Here is a 12,845-nt window from a genome sequence, read left to right as displayed (position 1 = left end):
TGAGTATTTAAACCAAATAAATCATTCTGATATGTGATATAGATTTTAAGTGCGTTGTTTTTGATGGAGGTGTGCAGATTTGGAAATGCAAAGAATTCAGGTATCATTTTCTAAAATATTCCCCTATAGGGCAGAAATCCTGGGTATTTTTTATGTAAAATCAGTAATAGTTTCTATACAGTAGAAGAGGGTACTCTCTATACAACTTTATCAGCTGCTTTAATTAGAAGTGTAAACATCACTTAGTTGGAAACCCTGCTGTCCTTTACTCAAACTAGAGTCTGGGAAAGAAAACTAGAGATTGAAGATTTTTCTATCAGTAGGAATATAGAATGAAAGGAGTCAGGGACTCTGTGGCCTGAACTCTTGGCACCTAACTTGCTGCTGCTTCTTCCCTTGCTCTGGGTTTGAAATGGTGTTGGCTTTTTGTTTTTTTAATTTCTTTGAAGGGCTTATTTTCTTTCCCAGTTTGCCAGGAATAGTCTTAGTACTAAGCTAATTTTTTTCCTCTTCTCTCAAGTTTGGCTTGAATTCAAGAAACTTAATCACATCTTACCTTTTGTACCTCTCTAAGAACTTTGTACCTTTCATTGAAAGGTTCCTTTTTTAACTGCTTTTCTAAATACAGACTTAGTTTCTTAGAAAATACATTTGGAAACAAGATCTTTGCTACCAATGGGAATTACCTGGTTCAGCCTTCTCAGTTTTGTATCAATTTCCCAGTCTCTTTCAGGCTGGGGTCTGCTCTAACCACCTTTTGATAATATATGATGGCTGAGGACTGCCTCATTTTCTGGTGGTCACTTTGCACATAGCTGAGGAATTCTTCTCCAGCTCCAATTCTTTTTGTCTCTCCAAACTCAGGATACTTTGCTTTGTTATGGGTTTTTATTTTTTTAAATACTGCTGATTCTCTCCAAACTGCTCTTAGTAGCCTGTCTCTCTGATTAGCCGTTTGTGCCGTACTGTATGAAAGGATTTTTCCTTTTTGTTTTTGTTTTTTTTTTTTTAAGAATAGTGTACAGGTAAATTTAGGTTCTGGATTTCCCCTCCTGCCAAGTACCCTTAAAGTGTTTTTTGGATACTAATTAGTGACTAATATATGTAGTTTCCTATTTGGAATACTCTTTGAATTTTAAAATGCAAAGTATGAAGGCAACATCCTTATAGGGAGGTCTGGGAGGGGAGAAGAAAGGACATTATGGAATGAAGTTTTTTTGTTTTTTTTAAGTGACTGACCTTTTTTTAAAATTAATGTTTAAGCTAATAAAGAAATATTTTTTTATGAAAAGGGAAACAGTGTAGATTACATTTCACAATCTGTATTTTTTTTGAATTGCTTTTTTGTGTTTCCAAAATGGAAAATATTTGAAGGCTTTTTTTTTTTTAAACTATGTTTTATGTATCAAACTCTGGATCCTGACAAAGTTGTATATTTGGGCTCTCTCTCTGAGTTATAGGATACAGTCAGAACACTGCCATCTTTCGACAGGACCTCGGCTAAAAAGACACACTTTAATGCTTCCAATTTTGCACATCTTCCTTTTTAAAAGAAAACTCCAAGAAAAATGCAAAAACTGGAATTTTTTGCAATATTATTAAAGATAATCTTGTTTTAGCTCATTTTGTGACATGTGCAACTCTTAAAGCCATACTGATGGTTCTTTTTACTTTTAAATCTATCCTATATTGTGTTTGAGATGCTGCCCTTTTTAGAACCAACTGTAGTGAGAGTGCTGTGCGTATGCTTTTCATATATATTTATTTTTTCAACCTGCTTTCAACCTGTTGTCAAATAAGAGACAAAAAGGGCAGTGTTTGAAGATTATTGATTTTTTGCTGGGAATATTCTATATTATACTGACTTTATATTAATTATTATAAACCTGTGTTTGTATTGAAGATGTGTTTAATATTTGGGGGGGGGAAAGATTTTAGTAACCAGAAGTCAGTGGGAAAACATGATTGTGTGTTGTACTGATTTTCTGTAACTGTAGTACAGGTAAATATGACTTTATTTTCTAGTTGATCTCACAGTTTCTTGTCTGTATAGGCATGCCAAAGGTGTGCCTAGAAATTCTATTTACTTTATGTGATGGGATTAGCTTAGACATACTTGCAAAATGGATCAGTTTCAATAAATCAGGAAATTGCTGCTAAAAAAAACAAAACAAAACAAAAAAAACTTGTCTGAATTTATTTCATAGCTCCATTCGCTGACTTTGTTCTCTGACATTTTAGAAACCAATTGTTCTAACTCCCCAAGAGTGAACTGGAGGAAAGGGACCCCAAAATCAGGGTAGAGCCAAAGGGTCTGCAAATTTCTGATTTTAGAGGAATTTCCTTCCCAGCAGAACTTTCAATGGAGAGGTTGCCATCTGGTGGTAGGAGGAGGAAACGAAGTTTGAAGCGGCTAGGGGAAAAAAGAATGGGGGGAGGTGGGATAAGGCGGCAGTGGCCGGGGCAACAGTAGTGGCTAGGGCAGAAATACTTAAAATACTTCGTATTATCCTACGCATGTCATCACTCTGACTTCAGACTTCTTTTCTAAATTATAATCCACTTCCTATATCCTAAACATGGATGTCCCTTAAAATTCCATCCTGAATCTTTAGCTTTATCAACTCATGGGTTTAACTAACATTTCTGTATATACATTCATCTAACAAAATATACTCATATTGAGGAGTGCTGTATTTCGCAGTCAAATGGGTTTGAATCCTACTTCTGCCAATTTGTGACTTTTAGTAAGACATAGTTTTCGTTTCCCTCATCTGTAAGATGAGGAGTTTGGACTAGGTAGTCTTTAAAATCTAGTCTCTTAATTTCATCCAGAACCTTGCTTAAATTCTGCCTTTCAAAGAGACCGTGTCAAAAACATTCACTCCTTTCCTCCTCTTTGTTTCTTAAATACTGGATGTGGTGGACCATAATACGAAGGAGTCAATCTCTTCAATTTTCAATGCAAAGCTTCTTTCTGAGCTTAAAGGTTGACTTGTCTAACTCCAGTCTGAATTCTTTAGGTTTCCATATACCTTCATGCCAAACTCAGTGGTTAGTAAAGACTGCAGGGTTGCTAATGGCCCAGAGAAGGAGCAGTTTATAGGGAAATGGAAGTGGCCATTGACTACGCGAGGAGAACCGCAGCTCCATAATTAGTGCCTTGCACTAATTGGAAGTTATCACTTAGCCAGTATTCAAGGATTAGGGTTTGTATTCCACAAAGGTGGAAGTCTGGAATGCGGCGCCCACGATAACCCGCGCTCAGTGTAGCTCTTGGTCCCCCGCCATTGGCTTGTCCTGGATCAATTAAGGGGTGCGAGAGATTCGAGTATTCCTAGGAATAGGCAATCAGTCAGGCCCAGGCCAGAGGACCAGCAAGCAAGCTATAACGCAGGACAGACCACCAGAGGGAAACCTAGAGTCGGCTCCCTGACTTGGGGGCCCTGGGCGGGGCACAAACACACCCACGTGACTAGCTTCAGCCAAACACTTAAGCCCCTACTCCCCTCCTAGTTTTGTGCAAATAACCGAAACCCAGACTTCTGGAAAAAGAAAAAAAAGAAAAAACCACCGAAAACACTTTACTTTCTTTTCTCGCCCTGATACAGCTACGTCCAGGAGGGCCCAAAACGAGACCTGAGCTTCTCCTACGTGGTACAAAGTGTCCACACGACCCCACCCCCGTCAGTCCAGCCTAGAGCGGGAGCCAGAGGGGACCCGGCGGACAGTGCAATTTTCTTTCCCTTCAAACTCTGTGAAGACCTAATGTCATTAGTTTAGCAGGAAAAGTTTCAAGAAAATCGGTTTGCAAAGAAAGCAAAAGTTTGGAATGTGATTCCCGATCCTAGGGCTCTGGCCGAGCGCAGCCGTAGGGGCGGCGGCACCGAATGGGGAGGGAATAAGGGAAAGATCCTCCCGTTTGAGACGGGAGCCCTCTTCAGGATCCCTTTCAAAGTGCATTGGATGTTGCACCTCTCGTGGAGGCGGGGATTGGGCACTCGGGATCTCCAGCCAGCTTCGGCCCCCGCAAGTAGTCCCTCCCTTAGCCAGGAGCCGGCGCCGGAGGCTCCAAACGGGGCGGAGAGCGCAGCTGGAACCCGCGGGGCCGTGGGCGTGATGCAGTCGTGCCACCCCTCCCCGGCCACAAGTTCAGGGGGAGGGAGGAGGCGGAGCCCGGGAAGAGAGGTGTGGCCGCTTCCCCCTACCCCACCCCACCCCCCCGCCTCGCGTCCTCCGCGCTAAAGGGTAAAAATCTTTAAAAAACAGATCAGTCTTCCTCGCCCACGCCCACCACCAGTCTATTTTTGCGAAGGCCGGTTCTTGGGAGACCCAGAAACTCCCTTCTGCAGGGACAGGCACCAGCGAGTCTGACACACTACACGGACACAAGACACACGACACACACGCACACGGAGGCGAGGGGAAGCCCCTCCTGCCCCGAAAGCAAGAGGAAGATCACGGTCACATGCAGGCAGGGCCACTGTCCCAGACTGTCGGGCTCCTTCTGCTGTAGTCCACAGCTTCGGCTGCCTCCCGAAGTCAGTGTGGGCAGGGGGGAGGTGGAGGGGGCCTGACTCGACCTCTCAGCATTTTAGTGCAAACTGCTGGTTTCCTCAGGCACTTTTCAGTTGTCACAGACGTCCCCACCCACACGTGCAAACGAGGCTGGGGAGGAGGCAGGGGAGAGAAGGAATCCTCTGGGGGCACCACCTCCAAACCACCTGCTCTTTCGTGGGAGGGGAAGGGAAGAGAACAATAGCTTATTTCCTTTTTTAAAAAAATCAGAGGGAGCCGAGTTCAGGAGAGGGCTATCCTCAGCTGGAGGAGCTTTCTGGAGACCCCATAGGGGTGGGGGAAGAAGAGCTGCCCCCAAGTCATGAGAAAGGAGAACAGTCTCCCAGACAGGGTGGGGATTTCAAGGCACCTGCAGTGCAAACTGTGCAAGAAATGGGGCTGGGGCTAGGATTGGAATAAGCTGGGCTTCAATCAAGGAACCGCTGACAGGCCTTCTTCCAGCGACAGGCTGTGCACCACATGTCCCGGTTTTCCATCCCATACACCTTCCGGCACTTCTTGGCTTCACCTCGAGGCTTCCTGAGGAAGAATGGCAGAAGTTATGGCTCCCAAACCCCAGGATTTCTCTGAAATGCAATAGTAGGAGACAGCTTTCCTAGTCTATATAATCACACTTAACTTGGTTGTTCCTCTGAGGCCATTTTCAGTTAAACCATGAAGACCCTAAGGGCAGGGCCCTGGGGCTCCTCCTCACTTCCCCAGCACTCAGCTAAGCCTCCATTAGGGTTCCGATCAGTGACAGCAACGACTCCAAATTTACTACTCCTTCCTTCCTCCCCTCAGGCTTCATTGATCAGGATTAGGAAATATATCCCAGAATACAGCCTTTTCTCCACTCCTGCCCCAAGCCTACTACTAATCCTGCAGGGTCTGGGTTCTTCCTCATCTCCAAGTCCCTACTCGATGCTGTGGAAAGGCTGCTTCAAGTCAGGAGGACCTGGGCTCAAAATCCTGACACCTGTTAAGTATGTGATCAGAGGCAAATTACTTTATTTCTCATATCTTCAGTCTCATCATCTGTATAACTTGCATCTACCCTCCTCAGAATTTCTGTTCCCCAAATCAGGGGATCCACAATTAGTTTCTCAGAGTATAAAACACTATTATAGAAGGGAAGCAGCCGGTATTAATGGTTAGCCTTGAAGTTAAGACGCAAATTCAAATCCAGTATAAGATACTTAAAAGCTGTTTGACCCTCACAAGTCTTTTTGCCTGGCATAACTTCTCTCAATATCAGTTTCACATTAAATGAAGATATTTACAGCATCTACCTCAAAGAATTCCTGGGATGATTATATTAAATACGCAAAATACTTTACATGCCTTAAGGACATTGTATAAATGTTAGCTGTAGTTCCAGAAATCCAAGTCCATGTTATTCCTTGATTACTAGTCCTCAGAGATAACTTTAACTGTTTTTACTATTTATCCCATCTTCTCTAGTTGTTCCCCATTCACAAGGCTTCTCTCCAAACAGAAATTGGGCTTCTTAAAGCCCATGAGACTATGGGAATCTGCTGCCCTTGGCCCCCATATCCCAGTCAGGTCCTAAATATACTAGAGCTTTCAGTAACTATTTAACTGAGTCTACTGTTCAGCAAGACACAAAGTTTAACTTGGCACAAAAGAGCTGGATTCAAATCCCAATCCTGCTACTTAGTAGCTCTGAAATCTTGGCAAGATTACTAACATCTCTGACCTCTTCCTTGTATATAAATGGAGGAAAGGAATCAAGGGAGGGGGAGGGGGAGATTGGAAGAGTTGATCTCTCAAGTTTTTTAAGGCTCCAGCACTAAATCCAAGGACCAATGAGAGGCTAAGGTTGGAAACTAAGGGAGGGTCTCCTCCCCCTTCCCACAATAATCCTTCCCCTGATCCAGCAAATACTCACCTTATGCCTGTGGTGTTTTTGAGGCCAGAGGGCATGGCTGGTACAGGGGGCTTAATGACTGTAGGTTGGGGAAGCTGTAGCCCCTTATCTGAGATCCCAACTGGATGGATTGGAGTCAGACAGCCCTGGAAAATGAGGTATCAGTTTATCCTACACCACCCCTTCCAAAGGTGGGAGAAAAGGCATAACTTAAGTACTTGGTTCAGCTTACCTGATAAGCATGGTCACTGTGGACATGGCACAGAGTGGTAGGAACCACAGGACTCAGGATGGTGGGCATGGCTGTGGTCTCAGATGGAGCTGGGACCGGCAGATCCAAGCTGGGGAAGGCTGGGGGCACTGAGGAAGTGGGTGACATGGGGGTCAGGCTAGACAGGCCATCAGTTAGCGAATCCACATTGATGTCCAGCTCCGTGTAGTAGAAATCCTCTTCACCGTCACTCTGCTCTGGCTCTGCCCTACGCCTGAATGGGGACAGAGACACAGGTCAGCCTGGAATGCCCAGACAGAGCCAAAGCATGCTGGCCTGGGATGGGTGCCATGTGGACAATAGACTATCCTGCCCCTACAGTCCATGTCAGTCCCAGCCCCCCACTTTCCTGATCATACCCCAGGTGCACAGTTCGAATGTGTTTCTGTATTCCAGATGAAGTGCTCAGCACTTTCCCACAGCTCTTCCACAGGCATTTGAACATCACTTTCACCGAGTTCTGGGAGGAGAAACATGGTGAGATCTTGAGGGACTCCATTTACCTTCGCTTCTCTGCCCACTTACCCCACCACTCCCCTGGGCCTGCTCACCTTCCTCTTCCTGGGTGTGGGGTCTCCAAAAAGAAAATGGGCAGCCTCAGGGGGCAGTGGTGGTGAGGGTGTGGATGGAGAAGACTGGTCACTGGGGGGGTCCCAGCCCCAGTCTCCACTATTGTTGCTGCTGCTGTAGCTGCCGGACGGTCCAGCTGATGACTCCTTCCAAGGATGACAGCAAGACTCTGCTGGAAGAGAGAAGGAAGTTTCTGTGTCCTGGGGCCAGATGGGAATCCCAAGACAGAGCAGTGTCCACCTCCCCCATCCTCCAAGCCACAGGATATCATTCCCAGAATAGACCAGTGGGCTAAAATGGCATCTCCTTCCGGGGAGCCCAGCTAGAACTTGTCTATTTCCCTCCTGCTCCCTGCTCATATCACCATACCACCATCCTACCCCAGCTACTCCCTAGTCATTACCTGGGCTGAAGGGTACAGAGGGGGGACCCAAAATCAGGGGACTAGTGGACAAGCTAGTAAGGACTGCAGCAGCCATGACTTCATCCAAACCAGCCTTTCCAGGGGGGCATCTGCAAATTGTAGAGAAGAAGATCTGTTATTTCCATTGCTTGGGACTCTGAAAGAAGGGGGCAAGGGGCCAAGGGGCCAGTGTCTGCTCACACCATCTGGGTCAGGGCCAGTTTGGGAAGTCTGCCTGGGCCTGGGAGGAGCTCAAGAAGGGAGGATAGGCAGATAAATAAAAATCAATTTTGGGAAGGGCTGCCCCTCACCTTCCCCTGTCCCTGACATGGCCTGGTGTACAGGTGCACATCTTGACACATAGGAACACACACCTTCATATGTATATGCCATCCCCATGACTTAGAAACATACTGGTTCTTACACCTGCCTACCATCCTAATGGCTACCAATCTAAAATCCATCACAATTATGCTGAGGGAGATCAAGGTAGCTCAATGGCCCTTCTTGAGGTCACTGAGATACTTTTTGGGTAAAAAGACTCTGATTTGTTTTCCCCTGGGGCCTGGTTTCTTATTCATATAGCCACAAGACAAATCTAGATCCACTTCTGACTCTGCTCATTCTACAAGTAGGAGTTCTGGGCTAGAGCCCCCCATTCCAGTGAGCCAAGTCTATCCCTGCATCCTGCCTTCCCCACTTGGAAGGGAACCCAAGAAATCACACATTAACCAGAGTTAAGCAATAATGAAACTAAGAACAAACAGCCTAAAGCAAAGGGGGCAGGGAGGAGTGGGAATGACTGTCTGTAGCCACTGGGGAAAAACAGATCAGTGACCAGTTTCACTAGGATCCACATGCCAAGTACAGAGGTAAAGCCTCATTTTTTCTCTACCTCCATTCAATCCAAAAAGAGGGTAACCCCACGACACACTAGGCAATTCTCTCTGTCCATCTCCCCCCAGAATGGAGGACAGTACTAATAGGGTCAATGATGACATCGGAAATGAGGAGGAATTCTTTGTCTTGGGATTTCTAGCCTTAGGGAAGGAAGTTGTCAAATCCCTTCAGTATTCCCCAGCAGCCAGAAAAAGGCATCAGAAAAAGTTTTTTAATTTGTATGTGTGTTATTAAGTGCTTTGGCAGTCTAGTGAAATCGACTAACCCCTTTTCACATAGCATTACAAAGGAAATCAATCATATTGAAATACAATTGCCAAAAACATTTTTTTTCAAAGTTCATGGATGGGATCCCAGTTAAGATCCTCTGCTTTAAAGCAACCTCTGAACTCAGGCCAAACCTAGGCTGTTTACTAAACCAAAAGAGTTCCTGTCTCCTTAGCACCCAACTCAGTGACCCACTGGGCACAGAAAAAGGCTGAAGCTTTAGTCCATGGGAAAGGAGCCAGATCAAGAAGCTATCCTGAAAAGGGTATCCATTGGATTCTCTAGCACCTTTCAAGCTTAAGCCATCCCTCCATTTCCCTAAAGCTCAGCTGGCTATACCTCATTCAGTTAAGCTATTAGTGCTGGGAAGATTTGAGAGATTATTCTACTACCTTCACAATGAGGTGGCTACTTATGCCTTAGTGCTTCCTCATCAAATCTCACCATTCTATACCCAAAATTTTGGATACAGCAAGTGATGCTTATTGACCCAAGAATTGAATTCCAGTCTAGAAAGTTTCCCTTTCTGCTTTAGTGTCCTGTCTCCCTTTGGATCATGAGCCATTCCTCACACCTTGAAGTATTGGAACCCTCTATTCCAGCAGATTGTCAATGCCCCTCCTCAACTAAACACCCCTTTCTCAAACAGACATTGCCTGTACTAGATAACTTTGCAAACCTAGGAAAAATGGAAATTAGCAAATGTAGTTACAGAAGGCTTAGGAGTCAGGTCACAATAGAAGTCATTCTCCCAACCCCCAGAGAGCTTCTCACCTCTGCCTGGGGACAGGGATGTATGCAGATTGCAGCAGCCCATTCTGGTCCCAATCTCCAGCCTCATCCCAGCTCTCTAGGCCCCATGGGTCCTCAGCTTTCTGTCCAGGAAGCAATTCCTCTGGCCCCACTTGGCCACTGCAATGGATAGCCCCCTGCTGATAGAACACAGGCCTGGCTTATTCGAGGCAATGGAATCATACCCGTTCCCTACTTAAATACCCCATTCTTCCCAAGTTTAAAGTTCTCCCGCTGCCCCAGAGAAGGGCCCTCCAAACCAGGGGATGGAGCAATGAATGCAAAGGAGAACCCCCAGATCTTTTCCCCACTTTTTCGGAGAACATCTAAGAGTGATTCCCATTTTCCCTCATTGGGTTTCTTTAGTCCCCAGAATGCAGAACCCTAACACACACACACACACACACACTCTCACTCACTCACGCGTGCGCACATCCCACAACATACACATACACTTTGCTCCGTTGTTTTTTAAACCCCATCCCCGCCGCTCCCACAGATTTCCTGGGGCTAAGGGAACACCTCCGAAGTGAATCCTCCTCCCTCTGGTTGGCACCAGGGCAACACAGACTGGGTGCCAGGCCCGGAAGTATAAGACGTCGTCTCCCCCACACACACTCCCCAGCCCCAGCGAGCGCTTCGGGCCTTCCCCCAGGCCCACCCCCAAGTGTCCACCCCCCAGAGCCGCCCGGACGCCGGCCCCGCCCCCTCCCGGCCCGGCCGGCGGGAAGTCAAGCTCGGACACCGCCTACCCCAGCTCCTCAGGCCCAAGCCCGCGCAGCCCGGGCCCGCCCCGCCTTCCATCCAGCGCTCGGCGGTGTGACTGACGGCCTCGGCCGGGGCGGGGGGGCGTCTCTTCTCCCTCTTCCCACCCGCTAAGCTCCGGCCCCCGCCCCTCCTCTCCCTCCCCCCAAAGCCCAAACTTTCTGCAGCCGCCTCCAGCTGCGACGCCATCTTTGCAGCGAGAGAAAGTTTCTCGGGAGGAGCCCCCGCTCCGATCCCTGCCCCCCACCCAGCACCGACCCCGTCAGTATCCCACCTACATCCAGGAGCCAGCGCCGGCCCCAGCCCAGAATTGTCCCGCGCCCCACCCCAGCCCCCGGCCCCGCCCCGCCAGCTGACCCCCCGCCCAATTACCTGCTGCAGCTGTCCGGGCCTCCCGGGGGCCGAGGCCGACCCCGCCTTCCGCCTCAGTAAAGATTCGTCCACCAGTACAGTGTAGACGGCATTACCCGCAGGGCCGGGGGCCGTAGTGGGGCCAGGTTTGCAGGGCGGAAGAACTCCACAGCACAGCCCCCGAGCCGGGGGACAGTTCGGACAGCCAAGCGCGGCTGCAGCCGTCAGTCCCGGGGGCGGGGAACAGATCCGACTACCAGCAGCCACAGCCCGCTGGGACTCCATGGAAGGAGCCCCCAGGCCGACTCCAGGCCGCTGTGCCAGGGGAGGGGGTGGCTAGCCACGGTCTTTCCGCACTGTGCACCCCACTCCCCTGTTTTCCTCCCGGCCAGCAGGCCGGCGAAGCCCCTAGCCCTGGAACCGGGCCGGGTGGCTGGCTTCGCCGCGCTCCCGGGTCTGCAACAAGGGGGACCACGCCCCCCTCGCGCGCCCGCTCTCTAGCTCTCCCTAGCTGCGCGTGCAGCCCACCTCCCCTCCCCCTGTCGCGTGCTCTCATTGGTCAGCGCGCTGTATCAACATTCCGAGATGGAACGTGGCCCGGAGCCGGCTCACTCTTTCATTGGCCCGAGTGCTAGGGGGGAGGGGAAGAGAACTGAGTGTTGCGCTGCACTCAGTCCTTCCCCACCCCGCCCTCTTTCCGCGCTCCCGCCTCCGGCTACGCTCCACAGGCGAGAGTCCGGCTCCCGGCCGGTATTCAGTGGGGAGGAGCCAGGCCTGGGAGGGAGCGAGCGGGAAGGGCGGGAGTCCTTAGTCTGAATCTATGCGGGATCCAGTATAGGAGAATAGTAAGGTCTGTAGGAGCACGGATTTCAGGCTGGGGAGGTAGAGACTATAGACTTTCAACGCGCCCCACTCCTGAGACACACACACGCACACAAAAACACAAATTGTTAGATATGTCGGATTTAGCCTTATGTGTCAAATGAAGGGACTGCGAGACCTTTAAGAAAAACGTTTTTCTTCGTGCCACCGAACCCACCTGGCTCCTGGCCCGGGCGCGGGCTGGGGCAGCCTGCTGGCCCATCCAGGTCTGCATCAGAGGTTCCTCTAGAGGCCATAGTTGCCTTCAGTCCCCGCCCCGAGATCTCCAGCAGCCACATGGCAGGTTTTGGAGCGACACTGCCGGGCTCCTGGCCTTGGGTGGTGAGATATCACGGCGTGCATGTTCACCAAAGGATTTTTTAAACTGACAGTATCTCTCATAGGACTGCTTTATGCTTCTGTCTTCCCCATTCTAACCCATAGGTCTCTTTTCTCTTAATCCCCTTCCAATGCTACCTCTGAATTCTATGAATCGGAATCTTTGGATCCCCAGAAATCGGGACCTAGATAGACCCCCGGAGAGGAATGAAGAAGCCGGCATATTGATTTAAGGCAGCCCACTGGCTTTGTAGACCTCAGGACAAAATGGGGCACATGACACCCTGGAGAAGAAGCAAGAAGAAAAAGCAGCTTTTGTGGTTGGGACTGAAGAGTAACATGGCCCCCAGCACAGATCACCTGCCTCTCTATTGCTGTGTTTCGCTGGATTTAATACTGTGTGGCCCAGCATGAAATACCTCCTCCATTCCAGTCCTTCTGTCTCGTCTCTTCACTAGGGCCCAGCTCACCATCCAGGTTAATTTTCAACAACCAGTTACGTAACTGTGGGGGCTGGGCAGACTAGGGATGGGACAAGTCCTCGGCAATACAGCGTTTCTTAGCCCTCTCCTTAAGAGAGCCAAAATTCACCAGACCCCGGAGAGCTCATTCCCCCTAGAGGTCAGTCTCCAACCCTGCAGTTGCAGGACAGAAACCTCTCCGTTTGTGGCTTAGAGATATTCAAGCACAGGGACAGCTGTTAGTTGTCCAACATCTTATACCAATGTTTCATTTTCCTTGTGTTCCACTTTTGTTCTCTTGTAAGTTTTCTATATGTGGTCTCTATACCCCATCTCTACTTGTCATGTTTTACATTTTCCCCAAGCCTTCCCTAATACTCATCCCTTAGGTATCTCCTCTGAACTGCCACTGCTCCA

General features: G+C 48.7%; 1 protein-coding gene across 3 annotated transcripts; it reads right to left on the bottom strand.

Annotated features, from left to right (window-relative positions):
- Positions 1–3,568: 3,568 nt before the first annotated feature.
- On the bottom strand, positions 3,569–11,259 carry SLC2A4RG (SLC2A4 regulator). 3 transcript variants are annotated; one of them, XM_051976782.1, is made up of 8 exons: positions 10,789–11,259; positions 9,634–9,791; positions 7,693–7,802; positions 7,271–7,458; positions 7,079–7,179; positions 6,681–6,933; positions 6,470–6,594; positions 3,569–5,097 (listed from the first exon to the last, which is right to left on the bottom strand). In XM_051976782.1, exons 1-8 carry the CDS (start codon positions 11,050–11,052, stop codon positions 4,986–4,988), a joined length of 1,311 nt encoding a protein of 436 aa, XP_051832742.1. In that variant the 5' UTR covers positions 11,053–11,259; the 3' UTR covers positions 3,569–4,985. The 3 variants fall into 3 exon arrangements, with proteins under 3 accessions (XP_051832742.1, XP_051832741.1, XP_051832743.1); XM_051976781.1 differs by having other exon boundaries at positions 7,271–7,461; positions 10,789–11,258; XM_051976783.1 differs by having other exon boundaries at positions 7,271–7,461; positions 9,634–9,788; positions 10,789–11,258.
- Positions 11,260–12,845: the final 1,586 nt, after the last annotated feature.

Source organism: Antechinus flavipes, chromosome 2 (genome assembly GCF_016432865.1).
Source record: "Antechinus flavipes isolate AdamAnt ecotype Samford, QLD, Australia chromosome 2, AdamAnt_v2, whole genome shotgun sequence".
Taxonomy (NCBI): Eukaryota; Metazoa; Chordata; class Mammalia; order Dasyuromorphia; family Dasyuridae; genus Antechinus; species Antechinus flavipes.
This window is presented reverse-complemented; position numbering and strand designations above follow the sequence as displayed.